General features: G+C 46.8%; 1 protein-coding gene across 2 annotated transcripts in view; it reads left to right on the top strand.

The window, feature by feature from the left end:
• Positions 1-5118: 5118 nt before the first annotated feature.
• The window catches only part of IL16 (interleukin 16), an 81021-nt gene continuing 67965 nt past the window's right edge, over positions 5119-18174 (top strand). For both annotated transcript variants that reach the window (XM_004594666.3, XM_058665544.1), the window contains exon 1: positions 5119-5531. In XM_004594666.3, coding sequence (XP_004594723.2) covers positions 5220-5531 — 312 coding nt within the window. In that variant the 5' untranslated portion in view covers positions 5119-5219. The remainder of the gene's footprint in view (positions 5532-18174) is intronic.

The raw sequence follows: 18174 nt of genomic DNA, 5'->3' as shown, positions 1-18174 counted from the left end.
TATTTGAAAGTCAGAATGACAGGGAGAGAGAGGTCTTCCATCCACTGGTTCACTCCCAAATGGCTATAACAGGCCGTGGCTGGGTCAGGCTGAAACTCCATCTAGTTCTCCCACATGAATGCAGGGGCCCAAGCCCTCAGAACATCTGCTGCTGCTTTCCCAGGTGCATTAGCAGGGAGCTGCACAGGAGGTGGTGTGGCCAGATGCTGGCCCCAACAAGGCTTGTTTTGCAAACTGTTTTGGCTCTCAATCAAAGGCTTAACAACTCCTTGGAGACTGTGCCTGCCTAGGTTCTTCCCAGCATGTGAGAGTCCAGGCTGCAGAGTGGATGTTCCATGTGGAAATGCTTGCTTTCAAAGCTGTTTGGATCCCAACAGAGCCTCCTACAAGTGGTGGACTGCCAGCACCACAGATTCCGCTGGGGAATTCCATCCTCCTGTTCCCCAGGCGTAACATGCGGGCGACTTTCCCCACCAAGTGGATCTCACAGACTACACCTGGTCCCAGAGGTCCCCAAATGTGATTTGTCCTACAAAATGCCTGGGAAGTGACAATGCTGTTACATTTATGGCTGAGCCTCAAACATTTTTGACCCCAAAGAAGCTTTTAAAAAATGATTTCTTTATTTATCTGAAGGGCATAGCTATAGAGGACACACAGAGAGAGGTACAGAGACAAGAAGAGATCTTCCTTTCTGTGGTTCAGTTGCCAATTGCTGACAACAGTTGGGGCTTGGTCGGGTCAAAGTCTAGAGCCTGTAACTCCACCCAGATCCCACACATGAATGGCAGGAGCCTTAGTACTTGGGCCATCTTCCACAGCTTTTCCAGATGATCAAAAGGATTAGATACTGAGCAGTGGGACTCCGATAGGTACTCATATTGGATGCCTGTGTCAGAGGTGGTGGCTTAACTTGCTGAGCCACAAAACCAGTTCCAAGAAACCTATGCTGTAATTTCATCTTTTTGTGAACTTCTTAGAAGTCTGATGAACTCCTTATTGGCTAGGAAATGGCTCAGAGGAGAAAGAGAATTAAGTTATGTCACAGGGATCCATGAAGATTGTAGCAGTACTTGGTGGATCAAGAATGGCAGAGCCTGTCAAGGGGAGCTTATTTTTTAATTAATTAACTAATTAACTAATTAATCAATCTTCAGGTTGACATAAAGTAAGATCTTCTGTCTGTTGATTTCTTCCCCAAATGTCTGCAGAGACTGGGGCTTGATTGGGATAGATTTCAGGAACCAGGAACTCAACATAGGTCTCTCACATGGGTGACAGGGATCCAGTCCCTGAGTCATCACTTGCTGCATTAGCAGGAAGTTAGAGACTGAAGTCAGGTCCAGCACTCAAGCTAAGGAGCTAGGCTGTGGGGATGTAGTCATCTTGACTTCTAGGATGTACCAATCCTCCTTCCCTCTCTTCCTTTCTTCCATCTTCTCTTCTTTTTAGTCAACACAAGAATTTCTTGGTTTCCACACATGAATAGAAAGATGAAACTGGATGACTCCTGGCCCCAATCCCTTCCATGTTTATTTTGGTGTTCCTCCCTTCTTTCTATCCCTACCTTTACAAATTTTGTGTCTTCTGTGAACCCAATACTCTCAGCCTCTTTGCTTCCCCTTTTAGCACTGATGAAAGTCTAGGAGGATCTTAACACAAAACTGATCATTTTTCAAGTGTCTGAATGCTCACTGGGCTATTGCTAGCTGTGACCAAAACACACACACACACACACACACACACACACACACACACACCCCTAAAAACACATGTCTTCATCTATGATTTCCAGGTGGACTGCAGGGTGGGTAAAGATGCTTGGGGGTGTTCATATCTGAGTTCATATCTGACCTTGAACTGCTGGTCCTAAGAAATTGAACTTGGCAGAATGCAAAGGAACTCCCCTACTGGGAACTTGTGGCAGAGGAGCATTCATGATTTGCATTTGCAAAATGACGTTGGAGGTAAAGATGGGTAACAAGAGAAACAAACTGCTCCAAAATTTGAACGCTATGTATTCTTCAATCAAGACATTCTCAACTGAGATACTGGCAACAAATATCAAAATGCATCAGGTTGAGCTTCTGCCTGTGACTCTTGTCTCTCCCATCAAAGTATTCTTTTTAGGTCCCAACTATTCCACTTCCGATCCAGTCTCCTGCTAATACACCTGTGGAGTTGCAAAGGATGGCTCAAGTGCCCCATGTGGGAGACCAGGGTGGAGCTGTAGGCTTTCTGGCTCTGAACTAGCTCAGCTCCGGATGTTGTGGGCATTTGAGGAGTAAGCTAGAGAATGGAAGATCTTTCTGTCTCTCTTTCAAGCCAGTGAAAATAAGAAAACGTCTTAACAAAATGCAGCAGGTTTTAATCAAACAGATTGTTCCCCCTAGACTTGAGTTTCAAAACAGAGATCAAATAGAACTGGCTGTAGGGGAAGGAAGCTGACTGGACTGTAGATGAAAGAGAAGGGAAAGAAGAGAGTACAGAATGTTCAAGAAGATCTGAAGGACATGAAAGGAAGGCTGGTCACAAGGGGAGGGCATAGAGCCAACATGCTGCTTTTATTTATTTATTTTTAAAGATTTATTTTTTTATTTGGAAGGCATGGTTGCAGAGAGGAAGGAGAGACAGAAAGAGAGAGATCTTCCATCTGCTGGATCACTCCCTCAAATGTCTGCAAGGATTGGGGTTGGATCAGGCTGAAGCCAGGAGACTGGAACTCCCTCTGGGTCTCCAACAGAGGTCCCAGGGGCCCAAGCATATGAGTCATCTTCTGCTGGTTTCCCAGGTGCATTAGCAGGGAGCTGGACTAGAAGCAGAAGCAGAGAAACTAAGACTCAAACTGGAGCTTGTATGGCTTGTTGACATCACAGGCAGTGGCTTAACCTAATCTTCACAGTGTTGACTTCAATATGTAGTTTTTTTTTTTTTTTAGGGCAAAAACATTTGAGTGTCCTCACATGCCAGTGCACAGAAGGCCAGACTGGGACTAGTGGTGAGATGATGCTTAGTGGCCATGTAGAGTCAGGGTGAAGGGTCCAGTGTCCAACTGTGTGGCTCAAGTCCTAGTTTCATCAAGTCCCAGCTGGGCTGTGTGAGCCAGGCAGTGTTTCTACCTCTCTATGCCTCCACCAACTCTCCTGTAAGACAGGGTAGCCTTCTTACAGCCTTGATAGCCTTCAACAGACTGCATGAGAATTCAATGGCAATGCCACTGGAGCAAGGTCTTTCACTCTAAAGTGAAGGTTTTTGCTTGATTTGTTTTAATTTTTAGTTAGTTAAAAAAAACAATTAGTTTTTAAAAAACAGATTTAATGCGATTCCATTGTAGATACAATTGTAAGAACATAATGATATCTGCTTACTCCCTCCCTTCTCTGTCTGCATTTGACTTTTTTTTCACTGAGAATGGCATCCTCCCGTTGGGCCCATTTTGCTGCAAATGATGGGATTTCATTCATGTTTTTTTTAATACCCGAATAATAGTTCATTGTGCATAAATGCACCATGTTTTCTCTACCCATTTATCTCATAGTGGACACCCTGATTCATTCCAAATTTTGGCTCCTGTCAACAGTGCTGCTAGAAACATGAAGATGCAGGTAATCGCTTCCATGGAATGTGCTCAAGTCTTTGGGATATATGCCCAGTAAGGGGATTGCTGGATCACATTGCAACTCTGCTCCTCATTGTTCCCTCTGGTGGCCTACAGAGAAGTTTTGAAATAGTTGTGGTTCACAATTTGGGCTTGAGCTACTCAGGGAAGATGCCTCTTGGTGGGACACTGGTGGAAGCCCAGGTGGAGTCTGGGGGTGTTTCTAGAGGTGCAGATCTGCTCAGGAGCCAGAGTGTCTCTAGCAGCTCCCGGAAACCTGCCATCAAGCATGGATGTCAGGAGTGAGTTGGATCCATCTGTGGTTAGACATAGAGACTAAGAGTGCAGGAGAGAGGGTGCTGAGTTGATCTATGCTAAAGCATCCAGCAACTTGTCGGGCAGTTCTGATGTTCACTCATTCACAGTTGCTCTCCAGTTCTAGAGACGGTTGGTAGACACTCTGAAAACATTGTTGGACTAATAGGGAGAGCAATGTCTTTGGTATAACTTGTGGAAGACACAGTCTCCTTTCAAGAAGACCTTCTTTACATGGGGGCTGCATGAAAGGTTTTCCCTCGCGTGAACCCTTGTATGGTTTCTGCTGTACAAGCAGAGAGATCAGTGAGCTAAGAGCGGCCCATGGATGGTTGCTGTAGCAACAGATGGTGCCTTGTGGCTTGGGTCTGAGTCACAACTTCATTGTATACAGCCTTGGAGCCTCTTAGGCCACCTGACTCAGGGAAGCTCAACCCAAGGAGGAGGTACCTCTTGGCTCACCCATGGCTACAGTGGAGTAGGTGGCAGTGAGAGCGATGCTGGTGCCTTGAAATGGGAAGCCAGGCTTTGAGCCATCAGAAGCAAAGTTTGGGCCAAGGGGATATGCAATGGAGCGCAGGTTCTTAGACCTGGCTGGGGTGCCACGAGCATGGTGGGTGCTGAGTTTAATGGTATCTTCTCTTCTACTCACATCAATCCTGGCAGGTTGGTGTTGGGGAAAAATCTCCCACAAAGCCCTTCCCCCAGGCTTCCTGGGCTGTGAATGAAGCATATGGGACATCATGGGATTTCTGGTAGGGCTTCCTGGGTTCTGGGGTTTTTTGGGAGCTGCTATGAGAATTCCCAAAGGCAGTAACTAGGTGCCTGGCAGGCAGGTTTCAGTCCTTTACCCTCTCCTGGGGGAGGTGGAGCTTCATGTAAACTTCTGTTTGATTAGTTCCCAAGTTGAAGAACCTCTATAGCACTAGACTCTGTGTGGTTGGTCCCTGAGTTCCCTTTCACATGACTCTGACTGCTGGCTCTTCTGCTGGCACCAGGTTAGTTGACACATCCTAGGACTAGGTCTCCATAAGGCTAGTAGTTGCAGGGGAAGCATGAACCGTTGGGACTAACCAAGTCCCTTTGACTGGCTAGCTGGAAGGGCCAAAGATTCTACCGGACCACTTGCCCTTTGGCGGCTCAGTTCCAGTGCCCCGTGTTAGCAACCAGTCACATTGCTTCTTCACGTTTCCTCTTTTCTCCAGGGACTCACGAAGTGGCAGCTAAGCCCAGTGCAATCACCACCCGTCAGCCACGGGCCCGAGAGCAGGAAAGGAAGAAAGGCAGCTTGACTTCCTCTCTGAGGATGGAGCCACACAGCCGTGCCGGGAAGAGCAAAAAGTCCGCCAAATTCCGGTCCATTTCCCGCTCCCTGATCCTCTGTAATGCTAAGACCAGTGACGATGGCTCTAGCCCTGATGAGAGATACCCTGATCCCTTAGAGATTTCGCTGGGACAGGGCAAAGAGGGAATTTTCCACTCATCTGTGCAGCTGGCAGACACGTCGGAGGCTGGGCCCAGCAGCATTCCTGATCTAGCACTGGCCTCAGAGGCTGCTCCACTGCCAGCAGCTGGGAGCGATCAAGGCAAGAAGGGTAGGAGGATGTTCTTCATGAAGGTATGCCCAGCCTTGGAGAGGGCCTGGGGTTGGTTTCTGGTGCTATGAACTGAAGTCTTGGATCCATTTGGTCTTTAACATGCAGGGAGCCAAGGAGTTATGATTCTCAACAGTAAATAGCAAGGGAAGAGTTGAGGCAGATCCAGCTGGAACTGGAGCAGTGAGCGTGGGAGGGAGTGATTCAGGCCCAGCAGACACTTTTGCTTGTAGGACTCAGGCACTATATCAAAGGTATACTGAGTCTAGATCCCTAAGGGGAAATATTGAGTGTAGAAGTCAGTACCCCAAGAAGTTCTCATCATGAGATAGGCAATCTTGAGAACACCATGGGCTGGTCAAGTTACACATACCTGAGACTTAGAGGAATGAGTGTACAGGGGTCTGGCACTGATCAGGTAACAGGTAGAGCCACCCCTGCAATGCCAGCATCCTATGTGGATGCTGGTTCGTGCCCTGGATGCTCTACTTCCAATCAAGTTCCCTGCTAACGGCCTGAATAATAGCAATGGAAGACGACCTTGGCGTTTGGTCCCCATGACACCCACATGGAAAACCTGGTTAAAACTCTTGCCTACCTGCCCCAGCACTGGCCATTTGGAGAGTAAAATAGCAAATGAAAGATCTGCCCTCTGTCTCTGTAACTCTGTCAACATTCTTAAAGAAGTCCTTTGAAAAAAAGAAATTAGAAATGAGTGTATAGGGCCCAGGTTGGGAGGAAGCCTAGTAGCAAGCAGGGTCAGAAGTCAAGGTTATGTGCGCCTGCTCTCTGAGTGCTGACTGTGACCCTGGCGGGATGCCCTCTGCCAGTTTCAACACAGGTTTGGGTGGTGCGGTTAACAACCTAAAGCCAGAAGTAATAGTTGTGACCTGCCAAGATACATAATGCTTCCTTTCTGTTAGACTCCCTAATGCTGTAGTTGTCCTGATGACATGGAGGTGACTGGGTACCCGTGAGATGCAGGTGGACATGAAGGCTTGACTCAGCTGAGCCCCTCTGGTGTCTTCTACCGAGAAGTGATCTCTCAAGGAGCTTTGGCTCATGACTGTTCTCTCCGTGATCTCCCAAGTGGCTGTGCCCTGCAAAGAGGGGAGCAGCTCCAGGGACTTCGGATGGAGTCAGAACCTTTGTCCCTCTCTCGTCCTGTAATGCTGCCAACACATGGAGACAGCTCCAGTGACCTCCAGACAGCATCCTCACATCCCCTGCCCAACAGCCCCTCTGCCACCATCCTGGCAGCTCTCCTGGGACATGGCACCTCCTGACCTGGGCTACTACAGGAGAAGGAGAATGTAGTCACCCGATGGGTTTAGGGAAGCCAGGCACCCTAGGAACCACGAGTGCAGGGAAAAGCACATAGCATTTCAATCCAAAAGTCAGATTGATTTCCTACACTCCAACTTTCGCCAGATTAGAACTCAACCACACAGAACTCAGTCATCACTTCAGGATCCTGGCAGATTCCTATGAGGCATGATGATGCCAGGTCATTGCATCGTTGCCTTCTGAGCCTCTCTGTAGGAGTCCAGGTCCTGCCCTCAGAAAATGTGTTTAGAGTCAATACTATACTCCCAGAGGGAGGGAAGGCCAGGAGGGCTGTAGGGGCCTGCAGAGGGTATGTTCAGAGGAAGATGGAAACATGTCTGTGCTGTGGGGAGAGGTGTCCTTTCCTTCTCTCAGGAAACAGCCTTGGAGCACCTGCAGGTGCCAGGTGCTGCTGCAGGGAGGAAGCAAAACAGGGACTCTGCCCTTGTCTAACTTGTATTCTGGTGGCGGCTCACAACTCAGTGTGACAACTCAGCCCATGAAAGGTCATACATTGAGTAGGGAAGCCTCTTAAGAAGCCATAAGCAGGATAAGGGAAGAGAGAAAGCATGAAGAGATTGCCAAGGTTATTACAGAGACTTTTCCAAACAAGAGGCTGCTGGAGGTAGATGAGTGAACTATGGTACCCACAGCCAGGAGGCCGCCGCAACAGAGGGAACAGCACAGGCAAAGGTGGGATAAAGGTGTGTGCATAAGGAACAACAGGAAGGCAGAATGCATGGGCAATAGCAAGGGGGAAGGCCGGAAACAAAGCCAAGGCGGCAGCCAGGAGCTGGGGAGAGGACTGTGGCAAGCACTTGACGATTTATTTTAAGAAGGCTGGGAGACAGAGGAGGGAGAGGAAGGTCAGGTTTATGGCTGGAAGGGGCACTCTGGCAGGTGGACCAGGAACCAGGCATGCAGAGAAGCTGTCTTGGAGTGCTGGCATAACCCAGGCCAACAAGGGTGTAGCTTGGACCCGGGAAGGAAGTACAAGGGCAGGAGAGGTTGGAGAACCAGAGAGGCACTGGGGTGGGGCATATTTTCTGGGCAAAGCTGACATGGCCTATTGCTGGAAGGAAGTTGTGTCCTGAGTACCCCAGAAGGAAGGGAGGGAGAGAGGAAGGGGGTGCCCATGTCCTAACCAGGGGCACAGAAGGGACATGGGAAAGGCAGACAATGTGGGCTGGTTCATGAAAGAGCAAGGTTTTTCCTGCAGGAGCGAGTCTGCAGCTTGGACTCTCTGCAGGTGCAGGAGAAACTGGGTCCCTGGGGGAAGACAGAGGGCCAGGGGTCAATGTGGGCATGACAGGAGGTGAATGGGAAAGCCCAGGACAAGCTTTCTCATCTCTGTCCTTTGGTCAGTTTGCAAAGTGCTTCTGGTCATTACTCTCTTCCCGCCAACCCTTGGGAGGACTGTAGTCACAGCAGAAGATGGAGTGTCCTCTGAGTGGGTGGACAGGCGGGCGGGCTCTCATCCTGACTCCTCCTGGGTGGACCCCACCTTTAAGGTTTCTTGCGGGTGAGGTCCCTGACAATCCAGTTTGAATCTGAATGCCACCATTGTTTCACCCGTTAAAGGGAGAAGGTTCACAAGGCTGTGTACACGCTCCTGGGATTTGGGAAAGTCGCATTATTAAGCATTGGTATGAAAACATCCAGTTGCAACAGTACCAGGCATATGGTAATTGCTTGATGAATATCATTATCTTCCTGTTGTAGTGTGAGGGCACGGTTTTTGAGCACAGAAGTTAACAAGTCCAGCAGCCTTCTAGGTGTGGTCCTCAGGGTGCCAGTTGGTGGGTAAGAGTCCACAAGGAGATGCTATTTGTTGATCCCGATTTGATGAACACAAACTGTTGGGGCAGCACCAGTGTCCCGTAGCCAGGCACCATTATTTCATGTCAATCAAAAACTCAATAAAATGGTGGACTAGTAAGAAGTAAAACTGAGTTGTAGCTGTAACATGGCTCAGAGGTCTTGCTAGAAACAGGCAGAAGCCAGGTCAGGAATTTCTCAGAGGTAGTCAGAGCAGGCCTGCACATGTGCCAGGGAGTGAGCAGGTGCCCGGGGAGAGGAGCGGGTCACTCGATTAGAGGAGGGGTGACCTGGGAGAGGGAGCTATGGAAAGCAGGGCATCCAGGACATTAGTAAATTCAGATCTTAGATAAGAGGTGAGAATGGGCACAGGGGCATGACCAGGGGCTCCAGGGTTGGAAAGGATCTTCTGGGAGTGGAGGAAAGCATGGTGTGGTGTCCTGGGGTGGGAGGGGAGGTAGAGGAAGGCATGGCAGGGCATCCCAGGGGAGGGGTATGGAGGAAAGCATGGTGTGGTGTCCTGGGGTGGGAGGGGAGGTAGAGGAAGGCATGGCAGGGCATCCCAGGGGAGGGGTATGGAGGAAAGCATGGTGTGGTGTCCCAGGGGAAGCAAGTCCCAGGCAAGGATAAACTGAGCTTCTCAACTTCTGGTCCAGTTCTCTGCTAGTGTGCCTGGGAAAGAGTGGAGGATGTACAGGTCCTTGGTCCCTGTACCCACATGGGAAACCGAGAAAAAGCTTCTGGTTCCCGGCTTCTGCTTGGTCCAGCCCTCGCCATTTTGACCTTATTGGGAGTGAACCAGCAGATGGAAGATTTTTCTGTTTCTCTGTAACTATGCCACTCAACTAAAAAAGATCTTTTCTTAAATGAAATTTTTTGTTATCTAAGATAATGTTTACGTAGTTGATCAGGGTAGAAGGATCCAGGGTTAGGGAGAAGTGGGTGTGATCATTGTTTCCAAACTTTGTATTTCTGCTTCCCATTTCTGGGGGGGGAGGAGGAGATAACAGGAAAAGCCATACCTAGCCTGCCAATCATCCCAGTACCTAAGGATGGGGAGTGGCCACGTGATATTAACCCAGGGTCACAATGTTGCACATGATCTGAGGGTTCTGCCCATGTGGATGAGATAGTTCTGAAATGCTGTTGATCTCACCAATCTATGGATGAGGAAACCCTTCCAATGTCCATTGGCTGACACAGTCGACCTTAGAGTCTCCTTTTGCTCAGATATTTGCTGTCATTGTTTGACTGGGGTAGTTGTCCATATGTTTTGTTCTCCATTCTCTGCTATGGCACCAGATGTCCTCTGCAGGCTTGAATGGGCTACCATATCCTCTATGTTCACTATGATCTGTCATCCAGCACTCCATCCATTACACTGAGGAGGACCAGCTCTCACAGGTGTGGGCCCATGGATCCTGGGCCAGGCAACCCAGGCCCTGCTAGACCCTCAACCCTGGGGCTCATAGACTCGGTGCCCACCATGAAGGTAGGCCCAAGAACCCAGGCCAGGTGTCCCAAGCCCCTCTGGACCTCCCCATCTCTGGGGTTCATAGATTCAGCCCCCAAGTGTGCAGGTGAGCCCAAGGACCCAGGCTAGGTGACCCCTACCCCATGCCTACCCTCCACTCCCGTCCTGAGGACTCATGGACCCAACATCTACCATACAGGTGGGCGCAAAGGCTTGGGCCAGAAGACCCAGACCCTACCAGATCTCCCACTCCTGGGGCTCTCAGACCCAGCACCTACCATGCAGGCAGGCCCCAAGATCTGGACAATGCAAACCGGAACCTGCCAAACTCACCTCACCAACCTCTCCTGGGACTCGTAGACCCAGCATCTACTATGCAGGTGGGCCCAGGGACTTGGGCCAGGAGACCCAAGCCCTCCAAACCCCTACCCCTGGGGCTCATGGATCCAGTACCCACTTCACAGGTGGGCTGGAAGTCCTGGAACAGATGACCCAGGCACCTCTGGACTCCCAGGCCTCAGGACTCATAGATCTGACACTCACCACGCAAGTGGGTGGCCCTAGGACTTGGGCCAGGTGATCCAGGCTCAGCCAACACCCGCCCCCCCCCCCCCGCCCCTGGGGCTCACAGATTCAGCACTGACTGCACAGGTAGGCCCAAGGACCCAGGCTAGATGGCCTGGACCCCACCAGCTCCCCACCAGCTCCCCACCCTTCTGTGGGACTCTTGGACCCAACCTCCACCCCTTGGTGCAGGTGGGTCCATGGACCTGGACCAGGAGAGTCTATTAAAGACTCCAGTGTTGTAGTGCACTGGGTGAAGCCACCTGTTGTGACGCAGGATCCCATATTTGAGCTCTTACTGGAATCCTAGCTGCTCTGCTTCCAATCCAGCTTCCTGCCATTACACCTGGGAAAGCAGCAGAAGACGGCCTAAGTCTAAGGGCCTGTGCACTCATGGGGGAGACTCCTGGCTTCAGCTTGGCACAGCCCTGGCTATTGTTGAATTAGAAGTTGGAAGCTTTCTCTGTCCCTCTCTTTCACTCTTTGTTGCTCTGCCTTTCAAATAAATTAATTAAAAAAAAATCCACTAGTGAGTTTAGAGCAAGTGTGGGTTTTAGTTGTCTGAGCAGGGCTCACCAAGGATGTGAGGAAAGAAAGGTCACAGGTGAGAGCTGGTGCCAATATTCTTACCACTCAGGGGCACACCCACCTCTGTCTCATCGGGACACTCTTGTGCCTGCCCTGGGCTGCTTTCTTCCCTGCCATTTTCTTTCTGCCCTGGAGCTGTCCCTGTAGGACATGACTCAGTTGGCCTGGATGGACTCCTCAGCCCCCCGCAATGCCATGGTTACTCGGAGTTCAACACAAACTCTGGAATGAAGTCCCCGTGACCTCAGCCTTTCCTCTGACATGCCTCATGAAAAGCAAAAAAGAGGAAGTCTTAAGACAGCTTTTTAAAAAAGCCTGATGTGAGGAATTGTGTTTGGCACAAACTGGGGCTGAGTAAAAGTGCCCAAGGACACACACATGTGGGTGTCACCAGAGCTGGATGGACACACCCGTGGGTGGGGTCCCCAGGAAGTGTTTGCATCTGTGCTGTGCGGGAAGGCACTGGCTGGGCTCTGTCTGCCTCACGCTGGAGTGCACTCAGCAGGAGGAGTTTGCAGACCAGGTCTTCTATACCAGCAAACAGAGAGAAGGCCAGATGGATCAGACCTAGTGCGTTGAAAGGCAGAAAATGATTTCCCGCCATCCCTCCAGTGCCCAGGACACCCAGGGCTGTACCAGGCTGAATCCAGAAGCCAGAAACTTGACCTTAGGTCTCCCAGGTGGGTGGCAGGGGTCCAAGTGTGTGGGCCATCATGCTGCTGCCCGGGGTACACATGGGGAGGAAGCTGGAGTCAGACAGCAAGCCTGGGACTGGAATCCAGGTGCCCAGTAGGATGCGGGCACCCGGTTGGCATCTGGCCGTGTGCCCTAACACTCACACTGAAGCATGCTGTTTAAATGCCCTTTAAGCAGGATAGCCAGGGCCAAGGGAGGAAGCTCAGCCAGGCACGGCTGCTTGCTCCAACTTCCCCCTCTGCGTCCAACCTCTTCTCTTTTCCCCTTCAGGCTTTTCTTGCTATTGTTCCAACTGTTGCCAGGTGCCTGTGAGGAACTATCCTCTGGAAATGAAGAAACACATTTGATTCCATCCCCCAGGGAGCTTGCCAACGCCAGAAAGAAACGTGGCAGGTGGGCATTGTGGTGCTGCTTGGGACATGTATTAGAGTGCCTGGTTCAAGTCGCGGCTCCTCCTCTGTCAATCAAGCTTCTTGCTAATGTGTGTCCTGTAAGGCAATAGACAATGACTCAAGGACTTGGGTCTTGCTGCCAGTTTCCACTGGCTGTTGTAGCTCCGGGGGGAATAAACAGAAGAGTGAGAGATCTCTCTCTCTCCTCACCTCTCTGCTGCTCTGCCTTTTAAATAAATGAAAATAAAAGTTAAAAAAAGAAAAATACAGATGTAAGCATAGTTAATCCTGTCCTTTGTCCCCACAAGCTATTGCTTTGTTTAGATTCTTCTTTTATAAAGACTTGCTTTATTTCAAAGACAGAGAGAGAAAGTAGAGAGATATCATCTTCCATCTACTGATTCACTCTCCCAAACGGCTGTGATGGCCAGGACTGGGCCAGGTTGACGCCAGGAGCCAGGAACTCCATCTACGAATCCCGTGTGGGTGGCAGGGACCCAAGCACTTGAGCTGTCTTCTGTTCCTTTCCCAGGCATATTATCAAGAGGCTGGATCAGAAGCTGTACAGCAAACAGGCAGTGGCGTAACGCGCTCTGCTGCAATGCTGGCCCCTTTTCAGTTTCTTAAGGAAAGATCCCAGCAGGGGATGGATGAGCAGCATGTGAAGAGTCTTCCAGCCTGTTTTTCTGTTGCTGAAGCAGGATACCACAGGCTGGGTAGTTTAGACCAAGAGGTTTCCTTGTGACTCTGAAAGCTGGGAGTCGTAGGGCATCACACCTGCACTAGAGAATGACCTTCATGCTGCTCCACAGTAAAGCGGAGGTGAAGGGCCACTGAGCACCTGCAAAGGGAACAAAGCTTGGGGCTCAACTCGCTTTGTCACAGTGGCAAGGACTTCAGCTGCTAGGCCACCATGCCGGGCCCAGTTCCTTCTTTCTTTCTTTCTTTCTTTCTTTCTTTCTTTCTTTCTTTCTTTCTTTCTTTCTTTCTTTCTTTCTTTCTTTCTTTCTTTCTTTCTTTCTTTCTTTCTTTCTTTCTTTCTTTCTTTCTTTCCTTCCTCCTTCCTTCCTTCCTTCCTTCCTTCCTTCCTTCCTTCCTTCCTTCCTTCCTTTCTAAAAAGATCTGATTTTTATTACAGAGGTCAATTTAGAGAGGAGAGTCAGAGGAGCTGGAAGTGAAGTGCAGCAGCTGGGAAATGAACTGGAACCCATGCGGGATGCTGGCACTTAGAGGTGGAGCATTAGCCAGTTGAGCCAATACACTGAATCCCAGGACAATACATTCCTATAGGCCTGTTTCCAGCTTCGCCCTTTGAATCCATTAGCTGTTTATCTTTTTAATCCTTACACTAATATCACATGGTTTTAATTGCTGTAGCTTTCTACTAAGTTTTCCAAAACCTGGCCAACTCTGTCCTCCAGCCTTATTCCTTGAACTAGACCTGGTTATTCTGCTGGGATTTTTTTTTCTCTGATATTGAATACACTCTACAGATCCACTTGAAGAGAATGAGCATCTTTATAAAATTCAGTCTGGAACTCAGTTCACGTGATGCATTTCTCCAAAGTTTGTTGATCATTTCAGTTTATTTCATACCATGCCCAATCTACTCTTTTTTGAATAATCTAGTGCTCTTCCTCTTTTGCAGTTTTTGTGTTCTTTCATCCTCTGTTTCAAGGAGTGGTCTACCATACAATATTGAACACAGATGGTGATAACAGGTGTCATGCTGAAGTTTGTTTCTTTCTACTCACAGTTGGTCATTTTTGTTTATTTTTGAGAGAAGGCAGCAGGAGGGAGGGTGAGAGCTCCCTCATCTGCCAGTTCACTCCCCGAAGGCCTGGCAGGCCTGAACTGGGGCTGGGAGCAGAAATACAATGCAGATCCCTGGTGTGGGCAGCTTGAGTAGGAATTTGGAATCAGAGCCAAAGCTAGGCTTCAAATCCAGATAGATATGGGATCAGAGTGTTTTTGTCACTAAGCTTAAATGCTTATTATCTGGCACAGAATTTTTATATCCTCCTCCTCCTCCTCATGAATTACTATTGAATTTTTTTTTTACCGTTTTGCTGTTTGCTTTATTGAGAGTAATATACGCAAAGTAAACAATGTCAAATAAAGGTGTTTTCTGATTAGAATCACGTCATTAATATACATATATCTTTCTAGACCTTTAAAATAGAGTAATCCGCAAACAAGACAAAAACAAACAAGAAAACCAAAATGCCTTAGAGAAAGGGACAGGGCTGAGGGTGTTACGGTCTGTATTAAAATGACCACAGAGATTTTTCTACTTTTTTGAGTTAATTACATTGATTGATTTTGGAACATATTTATGCAATCTTGTATATATTTATTCAACTTAGTTATATTATACTTTTAACATGAATATGAATTTGGCGTGCTAATATTTCCTCTTTTCCATTCTATGGAATAGCTTGACAAATACTGGTACTAAACTAATGAACAATCCATTCCTAAAATGACAGGACCAAAGTAACACCCATGTATATTAAACTCTGAATGTAAATGGCTTAAGCTCAAACGTCATAGATTAGTAGAATGGATTAAAAAACAAAACCCATCTGCTTATTGTCTGGAGGAGACACACTTCAACAAAGATCAGCGGAAACTATATCGCATGGGTTTTGTTGTTTTCTGTTGTTTTCATCTCTTCAAAACACTTCCTTCTGATTAAATCATTCAATGACTCATAGATCATGAAGTGGCATCATTTTCTTCAAGAAGGTTCTTGATTTTCATTTCTTCAGCTACACATTAGTCATTTAATAGCATGTTATTCAACTTCTTCATGTTGTTAATTTCTTTTTTCTTCCAGATGTTGATTTTGTTTTGTGGCTCTTCATTTAGGGGGATGTATAGTAGCTGTGTAATGGAGACTGTCATATCTAGTAACATGTCATTTAACTTCAGGCATTATAAATTTCTATTTTTCTTTTTATTGTTGATTTTGTATCACGACTTTTCATTTAAGGGGATGTTTAGTAGCTGTGTAATGGAAACTGTCATATCTAGTAACATGTCATTTAACTTCATGGCATTGTAAATTTCTTCTTTCTATTGTTGATTTTGAATCATGACTTTTCATTTAAGGAGATGTACAGTAGCTGCGAAATTGAGACTAACAGTCAGATGTGAGGATATAGTGTGGTATGCGTTTCTACTTCCACACAAAGATGGACTTACAATGAAACTGTTTACTATATCTTAACAATAGGATTCTGGACTCTCTGCCAGTGTCTATGCCCGCAATGATGGACATATGACTGAGTATGAAGAACTATATGTTAGTAATGATATAGAGGAACTGGGGGGGGGAGGGAACTGGGGAGGGGATAAGGGAATATGAAACTGTATTATAAAATAACAACAACAATAATAAAATGTATTAAAAAATGGTTGGAAAAGTTCACTAACTAGCCATCAGGCCCAGAGATTTCCTTGGGGAAAGATCTTAAATTACCATTGAGATGATTTGGCAGATACAGGGCTATTCAGATTTTTAATTTCTCCCAGCATCAGTTTTGGAGAGATGGTTTTTCATTCTGGGAATTTGTTTCTTCTGCATGTCCAAAATAATTAGCACAATAATTAATTAGTTTAATCTCTTAGGATAAATAGAACCCAAATAATATGGACCTGGTGCGGTGGCTCAATTGGCTAATCCGCCCCCTCAAGAACCAGGATCCCATATGGACACTGGTTTGTGTCCCAGCTGCCCGGCTGGTGCTCTTCCCATCCAGTGCCCTGCTTGTGGCATTTTTATTGAAATTTTATTCATGTCATTTAGATATTCATGAACCTATAAAGAAGGATAGAAATATTGTGTACTCTTTTTCAGTTTCCCCCAAAGGTAGTAATTTACAAAACTCTAGTATAACATCACAATCAGAATATTGTTATTGATATAAACCACTAATGTTAATCTGACTTTCTCTGACATGTTTGTATATTCCCATTTGTGAATATGTGCATCTCCTTCTCCCCAACTCGTTCCTAGACTGATTATTTCATAGAGAACCTATTATGACTCGTTCCAGTCACTGGCAATGTGCAGAGACAGAACACACACGCATATACACACTCATACACACGTGTGGTTGTTGATGCAGTGTTTGTAGATTAAGTCAAGTTTGAATAGCATATTTTCCAGATTTTTTCTGTATCAGTTCCAGCTAATAGTTACTGACATTTGTATGTTTCTTCTCTTGGTTCCATTAGCTTTCACTTTACAATGTAATTTGGGATCTAATGATAAACTTGGTTTATTATTATTGGTTATAATTATTATTATTATTATTGGTTATTATTATTATCTATTATTTGGTTTCTTTCTTTTTTTTTTTTTTTACAAGGATGCCTAGATATGAACCAGGAATCTTGTTTTAAATTTAATATTTATTTATTTTTATTGGAAAGGCAAATTCACAGAGAGAAGGAGATACAGAGAGAAAGATCTACCACCTGCTGGTTCACTACCTAAGTGGTTATAATGGCTAGAGCTGAGTTGATTTGAAGCCAGGAGCTTCTTCCAGGTCTCCCATGTGGGTGCAGGGTCCCAAGGCTTTGGGCCATCCCCTACTGCTTTCCCAGACCACAAGCAGGGAGCTGGATGGGAAGTGAAACAGCTAGGACACAAACTAGTGCCCGTATGGGATCCCAGTTCTTGATGGCAGAGGGTTAGCTAATTGAGACACTGCCCCAGGCCCATATTATTTGGTTTCTATTTATCCCAAGTGCTTTATATTTTGTCTTCTCTCTTCTTGCCTTATTTTGTATTAATACATTTTAACTCCATTTTCCTTTTGTTTCTTAGTTAAAATTTAAACGTATTAATCATTAAAACATAAACACACACTCTTAATACATTATTCTCCTATAAAATAGTATCATGAACCAATGCTAGGACCTTGGAATGCACTAGCGTATTTACATCTGCCCACATTTTTTATATAACTTACGCATTTTAATTGTGCATGCACTTAAAACTCCAAAGCCTTTCATTATTGTTAACCATGCACAGTTAAAATTCATTTGCCTTAATTTGCGTGCCTGCCATGGTCATAATTCTTTATTCCTTCCTGCATCTGTGTGTCTCGCTGACATCAAGTGTCTTTAACCTTAAGCAGGCATACCAGGGGCGAGAGATCAATAGATCTACAGGCCAACTGTCTAAATACTTAGAAGGTATAAATCAAAGAAACAAATAGGGCAAAAAATGATGAGTTTTGCCCACTACCTTGACAAATATGCATTTCCCCAATCCGGGATGGCCAAGTTCAATCAATCCCCTAGATTTGTCCCACTCTTGCCTTGGAGGGTGATCTTGACCACAGGCCACGATCCTCTCTCTCTCGTAGCTCTCAGCACTATCTGGCTTGTATGCAAGCATGTAAACATCAGGGATGTTCTTTTCTTAAAATCATTTGTTGTAGAGGCAGAAAGAGAGAAAAAACGCTTCCGTTGGCTGGTTCACTCTCTAAAGGTCCACAGCTGGGTTGGGTTGCACCAGGCTGAAGATGAGAGCCAGGAACTCGATTTACGGCTTGCACCAGGGTGACAAGAGCCCAACTACTTCAACCATTGCCACTGTTCCCCAGGGTCTGTATCAGCAGGAAACAAGTCAGGAGACAGACCCAAGAATCGAACCCAAGACGAGGTCTCCTAATTGCTAAAATAAATGCTTGCCCTACCTGCAATTTTATTGATTTATATTTAGCATGTATTTATTTAGTGGACAATAGGAAAAAGAGAGAGAGAGAGCGAGCATATCTTTCATCTGCTGGT

The sequence above is a fragment of the Ochotona princeps genome, chromosome 6, assembly GCF_030435755.1.
Source record: "Ochotona princeps isolate mOchPri1 chromosome 6, mOchPri1.hap1, whole genome shotgun sequence".
Classification (NCBI taxonomy): Eukaryota; Metazoa; Chordata; class Mammalia; order Lagomorpha; family Ochotonidae; genus Ochotona; species Ochotona princeps.
This window is presented reverse-complemented; position numbering and strand designations above follow the sequence as displayed.